Source organism: Eucyclogobius newberryi, unplaced genomic scaffold (genome assembly GCF_026437365.1).
Source record: "Eucyclogobius newberryi isolate DKJ021-1_F unplaced genomic scaffold, fEucNew1.0.hap1 SCAF_3, whole genome shotgun sequence".
NCBI lineage: Eukaryota > Metazoa > Chordata > Actinopteri > Gobiiformes > Gobiidae > Eucyclogobius > Eucyclogobius newberryi.
In genome coordinates this window covers 13,030,025-13,043,562 of record NW_027315945.1, presented here as the reverse complement: position 1 = coordinate 13,043,562, position 13,538 = coordinate 13,030,025, and the positions used below count along the sequence as shown (strand labels likewise).

Below are 13,538 nucleotides of genomic sequence, written 5' to 3'. Positions count from 1 at the left end.
ATACACAGGAATAGATTAGGCCTATCCAGGTAAAGGTGATTTCTAAGATTAGTATAAAAATAAGGGCTTCATTGCAATTCTACCATAAGAAAAGCAGTAATAATAAAATGACAGCTAAATGTCAATGTTGCTTTATAGTATTAACATTTGCTCCAGTATTGAATTATGCCACTGGTTATGAATTGTCTTAATCTCAGAAGGGGCAAGGGCCATAATGCAGAGAATATTGAACTCAACATAAAACTTAAACAATCTTAGCTAATATGACGTGCAAATCAAACCAGCTGACAGACAAGACTATTGAATGGTGACAATCATAGTCCGTTGACAATGTTTCGTAATGGCATGATAATGCTGATAGTCAAATGAACAAAAAAGCCCCAACGCACTCTTACGAAGTCATTTTTTTATTCAAATATCCACACATCACATCTTTTTGCTCTTTCTGACGAGAGTTGTTGAGCCCATGGTTAACGTCTGCAAAGGAGCCAGCGGAGTGTTACATTTAAATTTTCAAAAACATCTATTTGTATGATATTCTACTGTACCTCAACCATCTCGCCTCCTTTAATCTCCTGGATGTGGTTGAATTTTCCAGTGTTGCACACCATTCTTCCACCCTCCATCTTGACAGTGCACTGTAGGAGAGCCGACCAAAATTAATTTGCAATACCCGGATGAACCAAAAATGCTTTACATATACAGGTACATGGTGCGCATTGCGGTACCTTGAGCTTCTTGCCGTCCATGGTGGTAATGTCAGCCTCCTTTCCGATTGTAAAGGCATTGGTCACGTTCTTTCCAGGAGTTTTGGAGGTGATAACAAAGTCATTGCCGCTCTGCTTGATTTCAGTAATGGGCTTGATGTCTTTGGCCATCTTAATTACCTCTTCTGGAAGTTCTGTTGGAAATTTGACACCACAAACAACATAAGTGGATCTACGTTACGATGATTTGGCTAACGATATTGATTGTTCACTCACCCATGGCCCTGAGGAACTCTTCGTAGTTCTCCTGAGCATAAACCTGCCATGTTCCGTTGAAGGCCATGATTATGTTTGGTCTCCTGCAGGCTGAGATGACTGTGTGGAGCTTAAAGCAAAGTGGAGGCAGACACTCGGGGGGAACCCTTCTCTTATACGAAGCAAAAGGACTGTGTCTAATAAGTAACAGCAATGTAGTAATCCTCACTGTTTGAACAACCTGAAGTTCAATAACTCTGCACCAACTGAACTGAACTAAGCAACTTTTTTACTACTGAAAATAGAACAAGAATATTTGAAGAGGTTTAAATATTGTTCAGATTAAAAAAGCTATGAGTGAGGGCTCTCTCAGATCACCTTCATTAGTTTGATACTTTCTGCAGTTCTTGGCATGGTGCACTGTTGCTGGCCCAAGTATATATTACGTATAGCCTTGTTTTTACATTGTTTAATGTAAATTGATCACAATGAACACATTCTGTTGAGTCAAGGCTGTTAAAAAGGAGTTCATATTTCTATCCGACACGAGTGAGAAGTGTGAATATACCACATCGAGGCCTTGCTCTCGGGTCAATGGCACTGCGGACTGTTTGCTTCTGTTGGTTCACAGGAAGACTCACATTTATACACAATTACAGACACATATTCTGCACATTTTCTTTAATTCATTTATTGATAATCCACCAGCTAAATCTCAACATGCACTAACGTTTTTACATTGCCCTTAATAATCCGATAACACAAAAAATATCTCAGGCACAACCATGAGTTCAAGGCAGATAGAGAAACACTTTATTCTAATGCTAAAAGGAAAAGTCGTATTTGTTTCACACTGGTTCATTATTTTGAATATGTTTTCAGCCCATCATCACAGCATGATCTGGTGGCTTATCCCCGCGTTTATAAACACTCACAGTCACATCTACCGTCTCAGAGCCATATTTGTTGCTCACTAAAATGCTATATTTCCCAGAATCCTCCATGGTGACATTATTGATGGTGATGGTTGTACATTTGTGCTCCTTGGTGATGGCAAACTGGCCGTGACCTTCAATCTGCTTGTCATTTCGAAGCCAGAAAATGTCTGGGTAGGGGTCGCCATCAACAAAGCACGTCAAGCACAGAGTCTGGGAAGAGGAACAGAGGTTTTGGTTCAGTTCATGTAGTTCATTTCACAAGGACCGTGTACAGGGAAATATTAAAGAGATGCTTTGTACCAGATTTGAGTTTTTAGTTTTAGATTTCCACCTGCAGTCTCAGAGACATAAAATACATACAATGTACACACAGCGTGAGGCAATGTACTGCATACATTAATAGTACATTCATTTATTTGATTATAAAAATCTCTTTCCCCTTCCAACCCTACTTTTTATAAGTTATCTGTTTTTTATTGTTATACTTCTATACCTACTCTGTGTTGCAATACTGGAATTTCCCCATTGTGGGACAAATAAAGGCTCATCTTTTCTTATCTTACTCCCCACAGTTACTTAACTACATAGTTAAGTAAAATGATGTATTGAAATAGTACAAATGTACAAATGTTGGCACTTCTGTTTTTATTAAAATATATCTATAACAGTCTGTTCCATTCTGTTATAGATTTGAAAGAGAAAGCTAATTGTTTTAAATTTGTAAATTGGATAATGTACCCATTAGTTCATGAATAAAGTAGAGATTGTGAGACAGGAATTTTAGTTTAGTTAGTTTGAATATATTGTTCTTCTCTGAGTGGTTTTCTAACAGGATACTTTGTTTTCTACTTATATAATATACGTATGAGTTAGAAGAAATAGTATAGTTACTAGAGTAGCATAAATGTTTTATTTGACTTGAAACCATAAATCTATAAGTGACAACTGCTTTATGTTGACATCATTATTTGCCTTTCTTGCACCGTACTTTCAAGTATGATTTAGTTTGACAAAACAGGTAGATGCTTCCAGTAAAATGGAAAAACAGGAAATGAACGAAAGTCACTCTTGACGGTAATAATTTAAACGCCTTTCTTAGGTATGTACAACACACACTTGTTTTGTAAGTGTAGCGAAGTGGACACAGGAGTAGTAGAAGTATTAGTGTTAGTATTATTATTAGTAGTAGTAGTAGTAGTTCATTTATTTTTCGCTCTGCCGTATGACAAAACAAGTTTACAATTTGATACTTGCTGCAGTTGATTTAAGTAAAGTTGGCTGCAGCATAGATATGATCAATACTTCTCTCATTTCATCCATGTATATTTATATTTGAACTGTCTTGGGTTTATAGAATATTTGTTTACTATATAAATAGATATATTCCATAATCTTACTCCACATTTCAATTAAAATTATTTTTGTAGCGCCTAAAATGCCAACACCAGTTGCTTCGAAGGGTGCTTGAGGAAATGTTTAGTGATTTTAAAGTTATGTAAAAGATATCTCCCCTCTCTGTTCTTGAAAATGTATATTATCATTATATTATACACTAAACTAAAACAGTGATAGGGCAAAGGTAAGTCCAGTGAACAAAGGAGAGAAACATATTAAAAATAATTAATCAGGATAAAGAACTTTCATCGAGCACTGGTTGTACCATTCTGGGCACAAAGTATAAATAGCCTCCCTGGAATAAATAAAGTTTAATGATTACTTCTATTCAGGTACTCCGGTACCTAAAAAGTCGTTATCCAAAAAAAAAAGACAAATTTGAGATTCATTTTGTCTGTGCCATGTACAAAAGACAGGGAAACATACAGTTTCCTTCGTTGGTTAATATCTACAGGACAACAACTTATTTGAAGTTTTCCAGTCAGGGTTCAGAGCCCACCACAGCACTGACACTGCACTAGTTAAAGTCAAATGATTTGTTATTAGCCGCTGACGATGGACTGGTCTCAATCCTGGTTCTGTTGGACCTCAACGCAGCGTTTGACACCATCGACCACAACATTCTACTGCAGAGGTTAGAATGTGATGTAGGTGTCAGAGGCCCTGCCCTGCTCCCTGATAGGTACCAATTTGTTAATGTAAACCAGAGCTCCAAAGCTCCTCGCCTTGCTCTAAAGTAACTTACGGGAACTAAAAGAAGAGAGCATATTACACCGATGCTCAAGTCTCTTCACTGGCTCCTGTCGAGTTTAGAATCAAATTTAAAATCCAACTCCTGACCTACAAAGCCATAAATTGCATGGCCCCATCCTACCTCAAAAATGCTATAGTACCAAACAGAGCTCTTCACTCTCAAAATGCTGGCCTTCTGGTGGTCCCAAGAGTCTCTAAAAGCACAATAGGAGGTCGAGTGTTTAGCTACCAAGCTCCTGTGTTATGGAACCAGCTCCTGTCCATGTTAAAGAGGCCGACACAGTCTCTTCATTTAAGTCCAGGCTTAAAACGTTCCTCTTTGAAATGGCTCATGGTCAGAGTAGTTAGGAACAGAAATATAAACCCACAGCTTTAGCTACGCTGCCCTAGGAGCAACTATGCTGGGGGAAGTATGGCAACTTGAGCACTATCCTCTTCTTCTGACTACTTATTCTATCAAACAATATTTCATATTTAATTCCACTTGCAATCTGTTCATTGCCTTTTCTTTTTCTCACTTCCCTCTATCCCAGAGGGGAGTGGGATAGACTCATTGATGACATGTGGACCCAGATGCTCCTCTCCTGGTGAAGCGGTCTCTACCCCATATGGACGGTCCTTCATCTGCCTAGAAGATCTGGTTCTTGTCCTGAGTGGGTCCAGCTCCACTGTCTCTCTCGCGGCCGCCTGTCCATCTGTGAGAGTCAGATCTCTCCTTCACTCTGGAACTCCTCCAGGTTTCTATTTTTTCCCCAAGGAGGTTTTTTGTAGTTTTTCCTGGCCGAGAAGGAAGGTCTAAGGACAGAGGACTCTGGAACATCGTCCCTCGTCCCCACAGACATTGTTTAATACGTTTTCACTGTCGCCCTCAGAGGCAATTATTGTTGTGATTTTGGGCGTTACAAAAATAAATTGAATTGAATTAATAATACCTTGCACTCCATGATCGCCACCACATCAGGCAGACCTTTTATTACGTGTGCTCTCCCTGTTAAAACCACAAAACATTAAATCAAATTATCTGTCAATCAAACCCCATCTACAATCATCCTCTGCTACGGTCACAAAACACTCACTTTTTGCATCCAGGGCGGCTTGTCTGTGAGATCAAAACAAAGAGATTTAAGGACAGTTGAGAGTAAAATATTCAGCTGAGTTTGACGCATGCCGGGTTAAGCTTGTCACACCAACTCATATTAGATACACGGCACTTATTTCACTTACTTCAGCCTCTGATACTCCTGCAAGGCATCGGCAAAGGCTGTAGAGGGGGAAATAAATGGTATACGATATGGCTGATTACTGCAATTTATTGTCCTTCTTAATATTCTTCGCTGATTATTCGCTGATTCCCAACAAAAGAAAACATAATGACATTGAAGGAGTTAAAAGTGGCCTCCCTTACCTTGTCCTGACAGGTCTAGGTGGCGTTTATGTGTCTCTCCTCCATCAAACATCTCTAAGGTGTATGTCCCCTTGTCCTTATCAGTTGGGTTGAGGACATCTATCCAGACTTTCTGTGCACTGTGGCCTGTTCTTGATCTGGTCTGGTCAATGGGCTTTTCCCTACAAGACAAAAGAGCAGTAGTTTGTTAACAGTTTGACTGCTCTGGTACAAAGATAGTTTTAGTAATTCTTCATGCTGTTACATAAGTTAGCCAGCAGATGGAGCTACCAGACCAGTCCAAGAACTCCATACGTGGCATTTATTATCTGAGAAGGGCATTTTAAATCATCAGTGTGTTTTGTCTTTAAATCCATATGTTTTGATAGAAATGGTAGCAAAAAGACCAAGCGGTAGTCTTTAAGATATATTTAACTAATTTACATGTTTTTGTTGTTTAAAAAAGTACGATTAATACTTAAAATGTTAGTGGATGAAGTATAATTAAAGGTGCATAATGTAACTTTTCTGTCCCCATGGAGATGTTATTGCTTTGCCTGGAATGTTCCACTGTATGGTCCTAAACATATTTCTATGTGACACCACAAGACCAAGTTAGGGCCTTTTTGCACTATTTACTTAAAAAGGCCTTCCCAATCCCTCCAGCAGCTTGTACATGCAGTAGTAGTAATAGTAGTAGTTGTTGCAGTAGTATTAGTATTAGTGTCAGACTCACTTGAAGAGCCAGCTGGTCTTCAGGTAGTCAATATAATATTTGAGGGAGCAGAAAAGCCTGAATCCTTCCTCGGTGCACTCGATACTTAGCGGCCCGGCTGACAGCGCTGCACAGAAAGTTAACATAGGCGTCTGTTGTCATGGCAATGTATCAGTGGGGTGCGGTCAGGGCAATCAAGGCAAGCAGTGATTGACCAATAAAATGTAAAATTACTGTATGTCACACACAACTATACTTTAATAGTTCCGAAATATATCAAAATATGCCTGTTTTCCCATCACCTTTGCTGCTGAAGCTTGGCTGGAAGTCACGGCCGCTGAGCATTACTGCGTGGGAAGCTTGGTCCTTCTTCTCCTGCCCCTTTTCATTCTCTGACCGTGTTCAGAGGCCCGTTCATGTTCCGCTCTCTAATATGAGCTTTTAGAACCAGCACATGCGCTCTGAGGACCACACAGCCTCAAACCCATGGATCTATGCTCAAACCACGCTGAATAAACCTGTGTTTGTGATACTCATCTAATTTATTATGCTAATATTTAATTGTGATGGTACAATAGACTGCTAAATTGTTATTACTTTTGTGTGTTAGATTGTACATTTATCATGGAGCACTTGAATTAGGGTGCACGTCCATGAAAGGGGCTGTACCTGGACGGTGTGTGGAGTTAAAAGTAAGTCAGCCACGCCTATTCATTGTGTTGAGCGTGGCCCAGGTGTGTTCTGGGTGTTGGAACCCTGCATGCCTCAAATGTGTGTATTCTGAACCGTGGACTTATTAAAAGTTGCAAAACGGAATGTATCATTGTGTCATTCGAGGGTGCAACATTTGCCCTAACTGTAATGAACTGATCAGTGAAGTATAAACAGGTTTAGCTCAGTAGGACAGGTGTTTGCCCTTCATGTGGGGGAGCAAAGTTCCAGACTGACTTTTGCATGTTAGTTGTTTTTTTTTTACTTTAGAGTGCAAATGTTTTCCACAAATATTGATAAAGACCCAAACTCTGCTTACCCATCCATAAAAGTCACCGTACGCTACTGCGAAGTATAATGATCCTAAATAAAGCCCACTTAATTACAACAGGTTCATATTCACACGCTAGGAAAATAACTTTTGCCCAGGCTGTTCATGCAAATACAAATAACTCACCACAGCGTTTACTCAGCTGCTGCAGAAGCTTGTCATACTCTGCAAATCAAGAGAACAATTAAGCCTTCAGAAGGAATTGATTTTACAAAACAAATATTCACGGTTAGATTTGTTTAGAGCAAGGTGACACAAGTACAGATAAAGTTGTTGCTGTGGATGTCAGTGGAATAGTGTCCCTACCTTCATCTGATAATCTTAAGATACTCTGATCCTCTCCTCTCTTATCAGACACCACGGCTTTGTACGAGCCTGTCTCCTCCTGGGTCACCTGAGGAGAAACCACTGTCCTTACTGAATAAAAACATAATCATAACTTTTTCAGATGAAATATGAATACCCACAAGACAACCACACTTTAAAACAAAATATTTTTAAGGCTGTGAAGGTGAAGATAAGGTGACAATATTTTTCTGTACTACAGAAATGTCAACAAATCCACACTACCTGAGGGATGGTGAATGAGCTGAGCCCAGAGGTCTGGTCATACACAACCTCCTTCATCTCCGCGCCTTCCTTAAACCACTTCAGGGTTGTCTCCTTAGTTGTATTTGTCACCTATGAGAAGGACAGATGGTTTTTCAAGCAAACATGATTTTGTACATTTCAGTTTTTGTTATAGTAATTTACAAAAGTTCTGTTTAGCTAAATATCATATAAATTGTTTTGACCAAGGGCCTGAAGTCTTGGCATCCACAATTTGGTAAACTCCGTCTTATAGTCATATTCCCCGCTAACTCAGAATTTGGGATATAAATGTAACAACGGGTTTTGCGTGTTGTTAATAAATACCCAATGAACACTGTCTTTGTGCGAGGCCTGTCTGATTGTCTAGTTATATTACCTTGCACTTTATAACCAATTCACACCGATCTGTCACAGACCAGGACAAATAATCCTGGAAATGGGGTCCTAGAAAACAATACACATAAGTTGTTCACCACAAACATTAAACATACAATTACATGCAAAATGACACAGTACTAGAATCAATTCAAATAAGCACCGCAGTAATGGACCTATTGGACTTTTCCAGTCTCATGGACTTGAATCTGGTGATATGGTGTAATGTTTGCACATGGGGATCATTGGGGACATTGACTGCTGTGAATAAAGGTGTTTCACGTCTGGAACAAAGGAATATGGGAACCTGCACACATCAGAGGTCTACAGGTCTACAGAGAGATCCCTACCAGACTTCCTTTTATGGTTGTGTCGGTTTGCGTCAGCCAAGGCCAAAGTCTGATGAAACACTAACCAAGAGACAGAAAGGCACAATTTGAACACATTTTACACAGATAAACAGTAAGACTGATGTCACACAGCAATCATGAATGACAGAGTTTCAAAGTCCTTCTCTGTCATGTAGTAGTTAAGACCAGAGTTGATCATTATTATTTAACACCCGTGTTATTGAATGTGTAAACTGTCACCCAATGAGAACAGGGAAACCTAATGAACTTACAATCATCCACAAAGACTAAAGTGAACTGGTTCTTGGCCTTGCCGTCTCTCAGCTGAGCCGTGTATGAGCCCTGGTCCTTTGGGGACAGTGGATCGAACAGAATCTCCACCAGACCTTGGGCCTTGTCCAAGGTGATCTTCCGGTGCTGCAGACAAACAGAAAATATACTCAGACCAGGACACATGAGGAGGAGATATTGTATCAAACCACAGAGTAAATATTAGTATGTCATAGCACAAAGGCCTCATTACCGGTATATGTCTTTTTAGTTCATCAGGATAAGTGTACTTAACATGTTGAGCGTGCACATGTCTGCTCTGTGATGTATGGCAGGCCTAAGGGCTCTAATCAGATAAATGGTTTTTGAATTCATAAACCTCAGCTATAATAATTTAGAAATCACATATAATCATTCTTAAATTAAAGTATGAAATTAAAGGTTTCTATAATACCAGACCTGTGTGTTTGCATCTCTTACCCTACATGCCTTATTGATTATTCTGAGCCTGTTGTGTTACATTATACATTGCTGCAGCTCCGGTTATGCAATTTTTTATTATAAGACAAAATACGTTTCTCTCAAATGGCACAAAAACTCATTTTCCACATTGTGGCTTTTCAATATCAAGTCAATACAATGAATGTGTATGAAAATGCCATTTTGTTTTTTTTGCTGCCAAGCCTTATATTGTGGTACATAACGAAAATAGATCTATTTCGATGATGATGAGAATAGCAAAGACATCGCACAACAATCGTTAAAGATTGTTGAACGTATGAAACAGTGTTGAAGAGCCACAATCTCAACATATCTGACTTGTAACAGCTCTGTTGTTGTTTGGCATCTGTCCAGGTCTGATATTGGCAGATGTGTCACCTTCAGACCCGCTGCTGTGTGATGCACCTGCTCATCTTTGTTAGCAAACTCCACGACATTATATGCAGTGTTAATAGCCTTTTTATAAAGCACGGCGACTTGAACTTACACAGTCTGAATTTACAAAAAGCCATGTTAACGTTTAACCTGGTGGAGAACTTTGGAGGTACAAATACTTCATGTTTTGGTGTTATCCTCACAGGAGTGCTATGGATTTCCTGGTCATTGAAGATGAGTCGGAGCTCAGCGTCATCACTCAGGCTCTCAGTCTGAAGCCACAAACGCACCCTGCCTTCTTCTGAGACTTCCACCTGCCAGCCCGTCTTCAGCCCGATCACTGCCAACAGAAAATTAAACGCTCATCTAACACAGCTCGTCCCAATCAGATTATCCCATCGTTGAATAAAGCTCACATACAGTATAGTCACATGCTTTGACTCCAATATGCTTTCATTATGGTATTTAAACGTGCAAGAAACTGGTGTGAGGAAGACATGTTTTTGTAATATCATGACTGTAGCAAAGAATAAAAACATAGTCAATTACATACGTGGATTTCTCACTTGCCAGCTGAGCTCTTTCAGGCGTTCTAGATCTGTACACAAAAAATAAATCGATGATAAATACTTAATTGTGTTGCAGATAAGATGAAATGTGTAAATACCAACTCAGAAAATGAGGCATGACAATAAAAATCACTGTGTACATATTTCTTTTACAGCATGACATGTTTATTTAAAGTCAGTAATAAATCCCCTCGACTGGAATACATCTTTGAGATTGTTTTTATCTATTTTATTTTATTATCAGGGATTATCTGATTGTCATGATTGATTGACAAAAACGAGACACTTTTCACACTGTCGAAATGTGATTAAATCAGACTTTTAAATGCTTTTAACATTTTTCACAATGAAGACTGTATTAAAGTCAAATCGCTTTGTTTATTTACTTCTCACTCACATCTATACCAACATCCAATCACATCTCCTCACTGTCACATATTTAGTTTCCCTTTCTACATATGCCTTGGATGTTCGGGGCCCTTTTCAGACGCTCTGCACTTACCTTCTGCAGTGAAATCGTAGCTGGACGACATGCTGGGCTTGTCAGTCACCTCCACTGAGTACAGGCCCAGATCCTCCTCCGAGGCATCAGTGAAGGTGAGCGCGGCTCTGATGGACAAGACAGAGTAATCCAGCCTCTTATTAGTGAGTCTACCTCCCAGACAGCCCAGAGTTACACGCAGACAAAGAAGTTTCCCATCTCTATAGCCCCAAAGCAAGTCAACTTATAATGAAACTTTTCTTCTCACATTCACTGAAGAAATGAAACAGTGCGAGTGGGAAATTCAGGGGAAGTTGGCACAAAATCCCAAAGAGAAATAATCATTGACAGCACAATGGTTTTTCTCAGAACTAATTCAGTTGGTTCAGAGCCTTAGGTTTCAATCACACTACAATGAACCTTCCACTTTTTTTTTTAATAAGGTCACAACATCAAATCAGTCTTTTTACATTTTGTTTTGTAGTTCTTTTCAAAATGTAAAATCTTAAACTTTAAAGATGCATTATGCAACGTTTCGGCTAGGCTAGGAGAACTGCATTACACTCTTAATAATACTCACAATAAGAATGATTTCAGAGCAATAAAAACACCTGCAATCTTCTCCTGACTGTTGGCTCATACCTGTGGTTCTGGCTGTGTGCCTGTGCTCGGCTCTCATCTATAGGCTCACTATAGTCTTTGCTCCAGAGACCAGGGGTTTCCTCATTAATCTCATCAGCCTCATATGTCAGACAGATGAAGCCATCATCATCCACACCAATCTCGATGTCTTTAGAGCCTGCATCGGTGGGAATTTAATTAAGTGATATGGAGAAAGAAAGTCACACTTTGATTAATTTTCAATAGATCATTCATTGTCATGTGGATATTAATAGATATTGATGGAATGGGGGCGAAGAATTAACTGGACATAAAGTGACATAATTTACAAGTTTCGCAAATATATTTCTCTCACATTACTACAAAAATGGCAAAGGTATTTGTTTACTCATTGAAAACATGTATAATTGTTGTAAATGTCAATTGTTATAACATTTAAAAACTTCAGGCCATTCCTGAGCAGAATTCTACAATAGTTGAATTCACAGTATCTTTTACGTTGATTGTTCATTCTGTTTTGGCAGTGAAGCTCTCACTGGATACTGTATATAAACAGTAACTACATATCTGCCAGCCTAAATGTGCAGTACCTGGTGGTGTGCGTACAGTGACGGGCTCAGAGGGCAGAGAGGGACCTCCAGCTCCAGCTGCATTCACCGCTGTCACTCTGAAGCAATAGGTCTGCCCTGTCTCCAGACCTGACACCTACAACACCAAACATCTGGATTTCATCTGTGACTGAATCAAAGCAATGGAAACTACAACAACGCAAGAAATGATAGTAGTAGTAGTAGAAGTACACAGGTAGTACACTGGTAGAAGTACACCGTCATGCTTCATACTGGAAAATGTATTTGTAATTGTACCTTGTAATGTGTACCAGAGATGGGTTGGTCAATAATAGCAGTCCATTCGTCTGATTGGTCGCCCTGGCTGGCTTCCAGGAAATAACCAGTAATGGGCCCTTGCCCTTCATACAAAGGTGGAGCCCACACTGCAACCAGGGAAGTGTCTCTGACCTCCTTAATTTGTACGTCATAGGGACAACCTGAAGAAGAAAGAATGAAAGAAATAATATAAAAAAAGTATACAACGAAAAAAGTTTGGAGGACATTAAAAGAAAACAGCATTGAAGTACAGTTCTTAATCTTGGAGTGACTTTGTGGCACCTGGTAGTTAATTTGCCTAATGATTTTTGGTCACTTTTCAATTATTAAAGGCTTCGAGGGGAGCCCATTTGCTAAGATTAATGAGGTGCGCTTTAACAGTAGCATGTGTGAGCCAGTGCCTCTCCATTCACTGTGTGTCAGAGGCCTGGAATAGAACGGGTTGCATGCTGTGCCGAGACAGCCTGGACTCTGAGTGCGTGTGTGCCTGGGCTTGTAATGACCTATTCAGACAAGTCCCTCTTGGATGTATAATTTGTTTTGTTCACCAGATTTCACATGTGTGTACCAAACGGGTCACAGAGATGATGAAAGATGTTGAGATTGTATCCTATATTAAAAGGTAATATACCTGGCTCTGGCATTGTCCATTTCTCACAGAGGAACGCTTCACTGGGCTCCGAGGGCTGGCCCACACCCACTGCATTCGCAGCAAACACACGGAATTGGTACAAGTTTCCACTGGTCAAGTTAGACACCTTAGATATCAAGAATAAAACGATTAGTCCATTGTAAACCCATTACAGTAGAACCTGCTTGAGTGGTAAATCAAAGAAAGCAATAACAAAGTGTGCTCTAATGATAATTGGATTCGGTGAAAAAAGTTTCTTGTGTTGTTCCATTTCCCTTGAGGCTGGTATTGTACAGGGTGTTAGTGCTACAGCTGCTGTTTGAATGTTTTGCTATCTCCCAGGCACTTTAGCATTGGGAAGAGAAGGATTCAGACTGATCGATCTGCACATTGATCCCCCTATTCACAGCCATTTAGACTTTAAGGCCCTTATCACTTGTGCAAGCAGTTGTGAACTTCTGCTGCGGCTCCAGGGCAACTAACTGACACAAGGCAAGGCAAGGCAAGGCAAGTTTATTTGTAGAGCACATTTCATACACAAGGCAATTCAAAGTGCTTCACACAGCAGGAAAAATGCATTCAAATCACAAAGAAATTACAGAAATACAATAAAATTAACTAAATTAAAAATTATCAATCCAACTGATTTTCTAAACTAATAAAATCACAAACAAAAGAGAAGAGTGCAAAGATAAAAA

The 13,538-nt window shown here is 39.5% G+C and overlaps 2 protein-coding genes across 2 annotated transcripts in view; both read right to left on the bottom strand.

The window, feature by feature from the left end:
- Positions 1-391: 391 nt before the first annotated feature.
- On the bottom strand, positions 392-1,141 carry fabp10a (fatty acid binding protein 10a, liver basic). Its single transcript, XM_072460266.1, has 4 exons — positions 984-1,141; positions 729-901; positions 549-638; positions 392-477 (listed from the first exon to the last, which is right to left on the bottom strand). The coding sequence occupies exons 1-4, from the start codon at positions 1,048-1,050 to the stop codon at positions 427-429; spliced, it is 381 nt and encodes a 126-aa protein (XP_072316367.1). The 5' UTR covers positions 1,051-1,141; the 3' UTR covers positions 392-426.
- A 496-nt stretch (positions 1,142-1,637) lies between these two features.
- The window catches only part of myom3 (myomesin 3), a 51,647-nt gene continuing 39,746 nt past the window's right edge, over positions 1,638-13,538 (bottom strand). The window contains exons 19-37 of the mRNA XM_072460265.1: positions 12,841-12,967; positions 12,189-12,370; positions 11,913-12,027; positions 11,344-11,500; positions 10,723-10,829; positions 10,205-10,249; positions 9,855-9,991; positions 8,778-8,922; positions 8,506-8,565; positions 8,157-8,224; positions 7,760-7,870; positions 7,496-7,583; positions 7,316-7,354; positions 6,169-6,274; positions 5,454-5,614; positions 5,273-5,309; positions 5,125-5,147; positions 4,981-5,036; positions 1,638-2,110 (exon numbers count right to left, since the gene is read on the bottom strand). Of these exons, the coding sequence (XP_072316366.1) occupies positions 1,841-2,110; positions 4,981-5,036; positions 5,125-5,147; positions 5,273-5,309; positions 5,454-5,614; positions 6,169-6,274; positions 7,316-7,354; positions 7,496-7,583; positions 7,760-7,870; positions 8,157-8,224; positions 8,506-8,565; positions 8,778-8,922; positions 9,855-9,991; positions 10,205-10,249; positions 10,723-10,829; positions 11,344-11,500; positions 11,913-12,027; positions 12,189-12,370; positions 12,841-12,967 (2,034 nt within the window). The 3' untranslated portion in view covers positions 1,638-1,840. The remainder of the gene's footprint in view (positions 2,111-4,980; positions 5,037-5,124; positions 5,148-5,272; positions 5,310-5,453; positions 5,615-6,168; positions 6,275-7,315; positions 7,355-7,495; positions 7,584-7,759; positions 7,871-8,156; positions 8,225-8,505; positions 8,566-8,777; positions 8,923-9,854; positions 9,992-10,204; positions 10,250-10,722; positions 10,830-11,343; positions 11,501-11,912; positions 12,028-12,188; positions 12,371-12,840; positions 12,968-13,538) is intronic.

Excerpts from the sequence above, each read along its gene's own strand:
- fabp10a (XM_072460266.1), bottom strand. The coding sequence starts at position 1,050 with ATGGCCTTCAACGGAACATGGCAGGTTTATGCTCAGGAGAACTACGAA. Across the intron at positions 902-983 it reads AGAGTTCCTCAGGGCCATGG|AACTTCCAGAAGAGGTAATT; the intron begins GTGAGTGAACAA and ends AATTTCCAACAG. Across the intron at positions 639-728 it reads TGGACGGCAAGAAGCTCAAG|TGCACTGTCAAGATGGAGGG; the intron begins GTACCGCAATGC and ends GCTCTCCTACAG.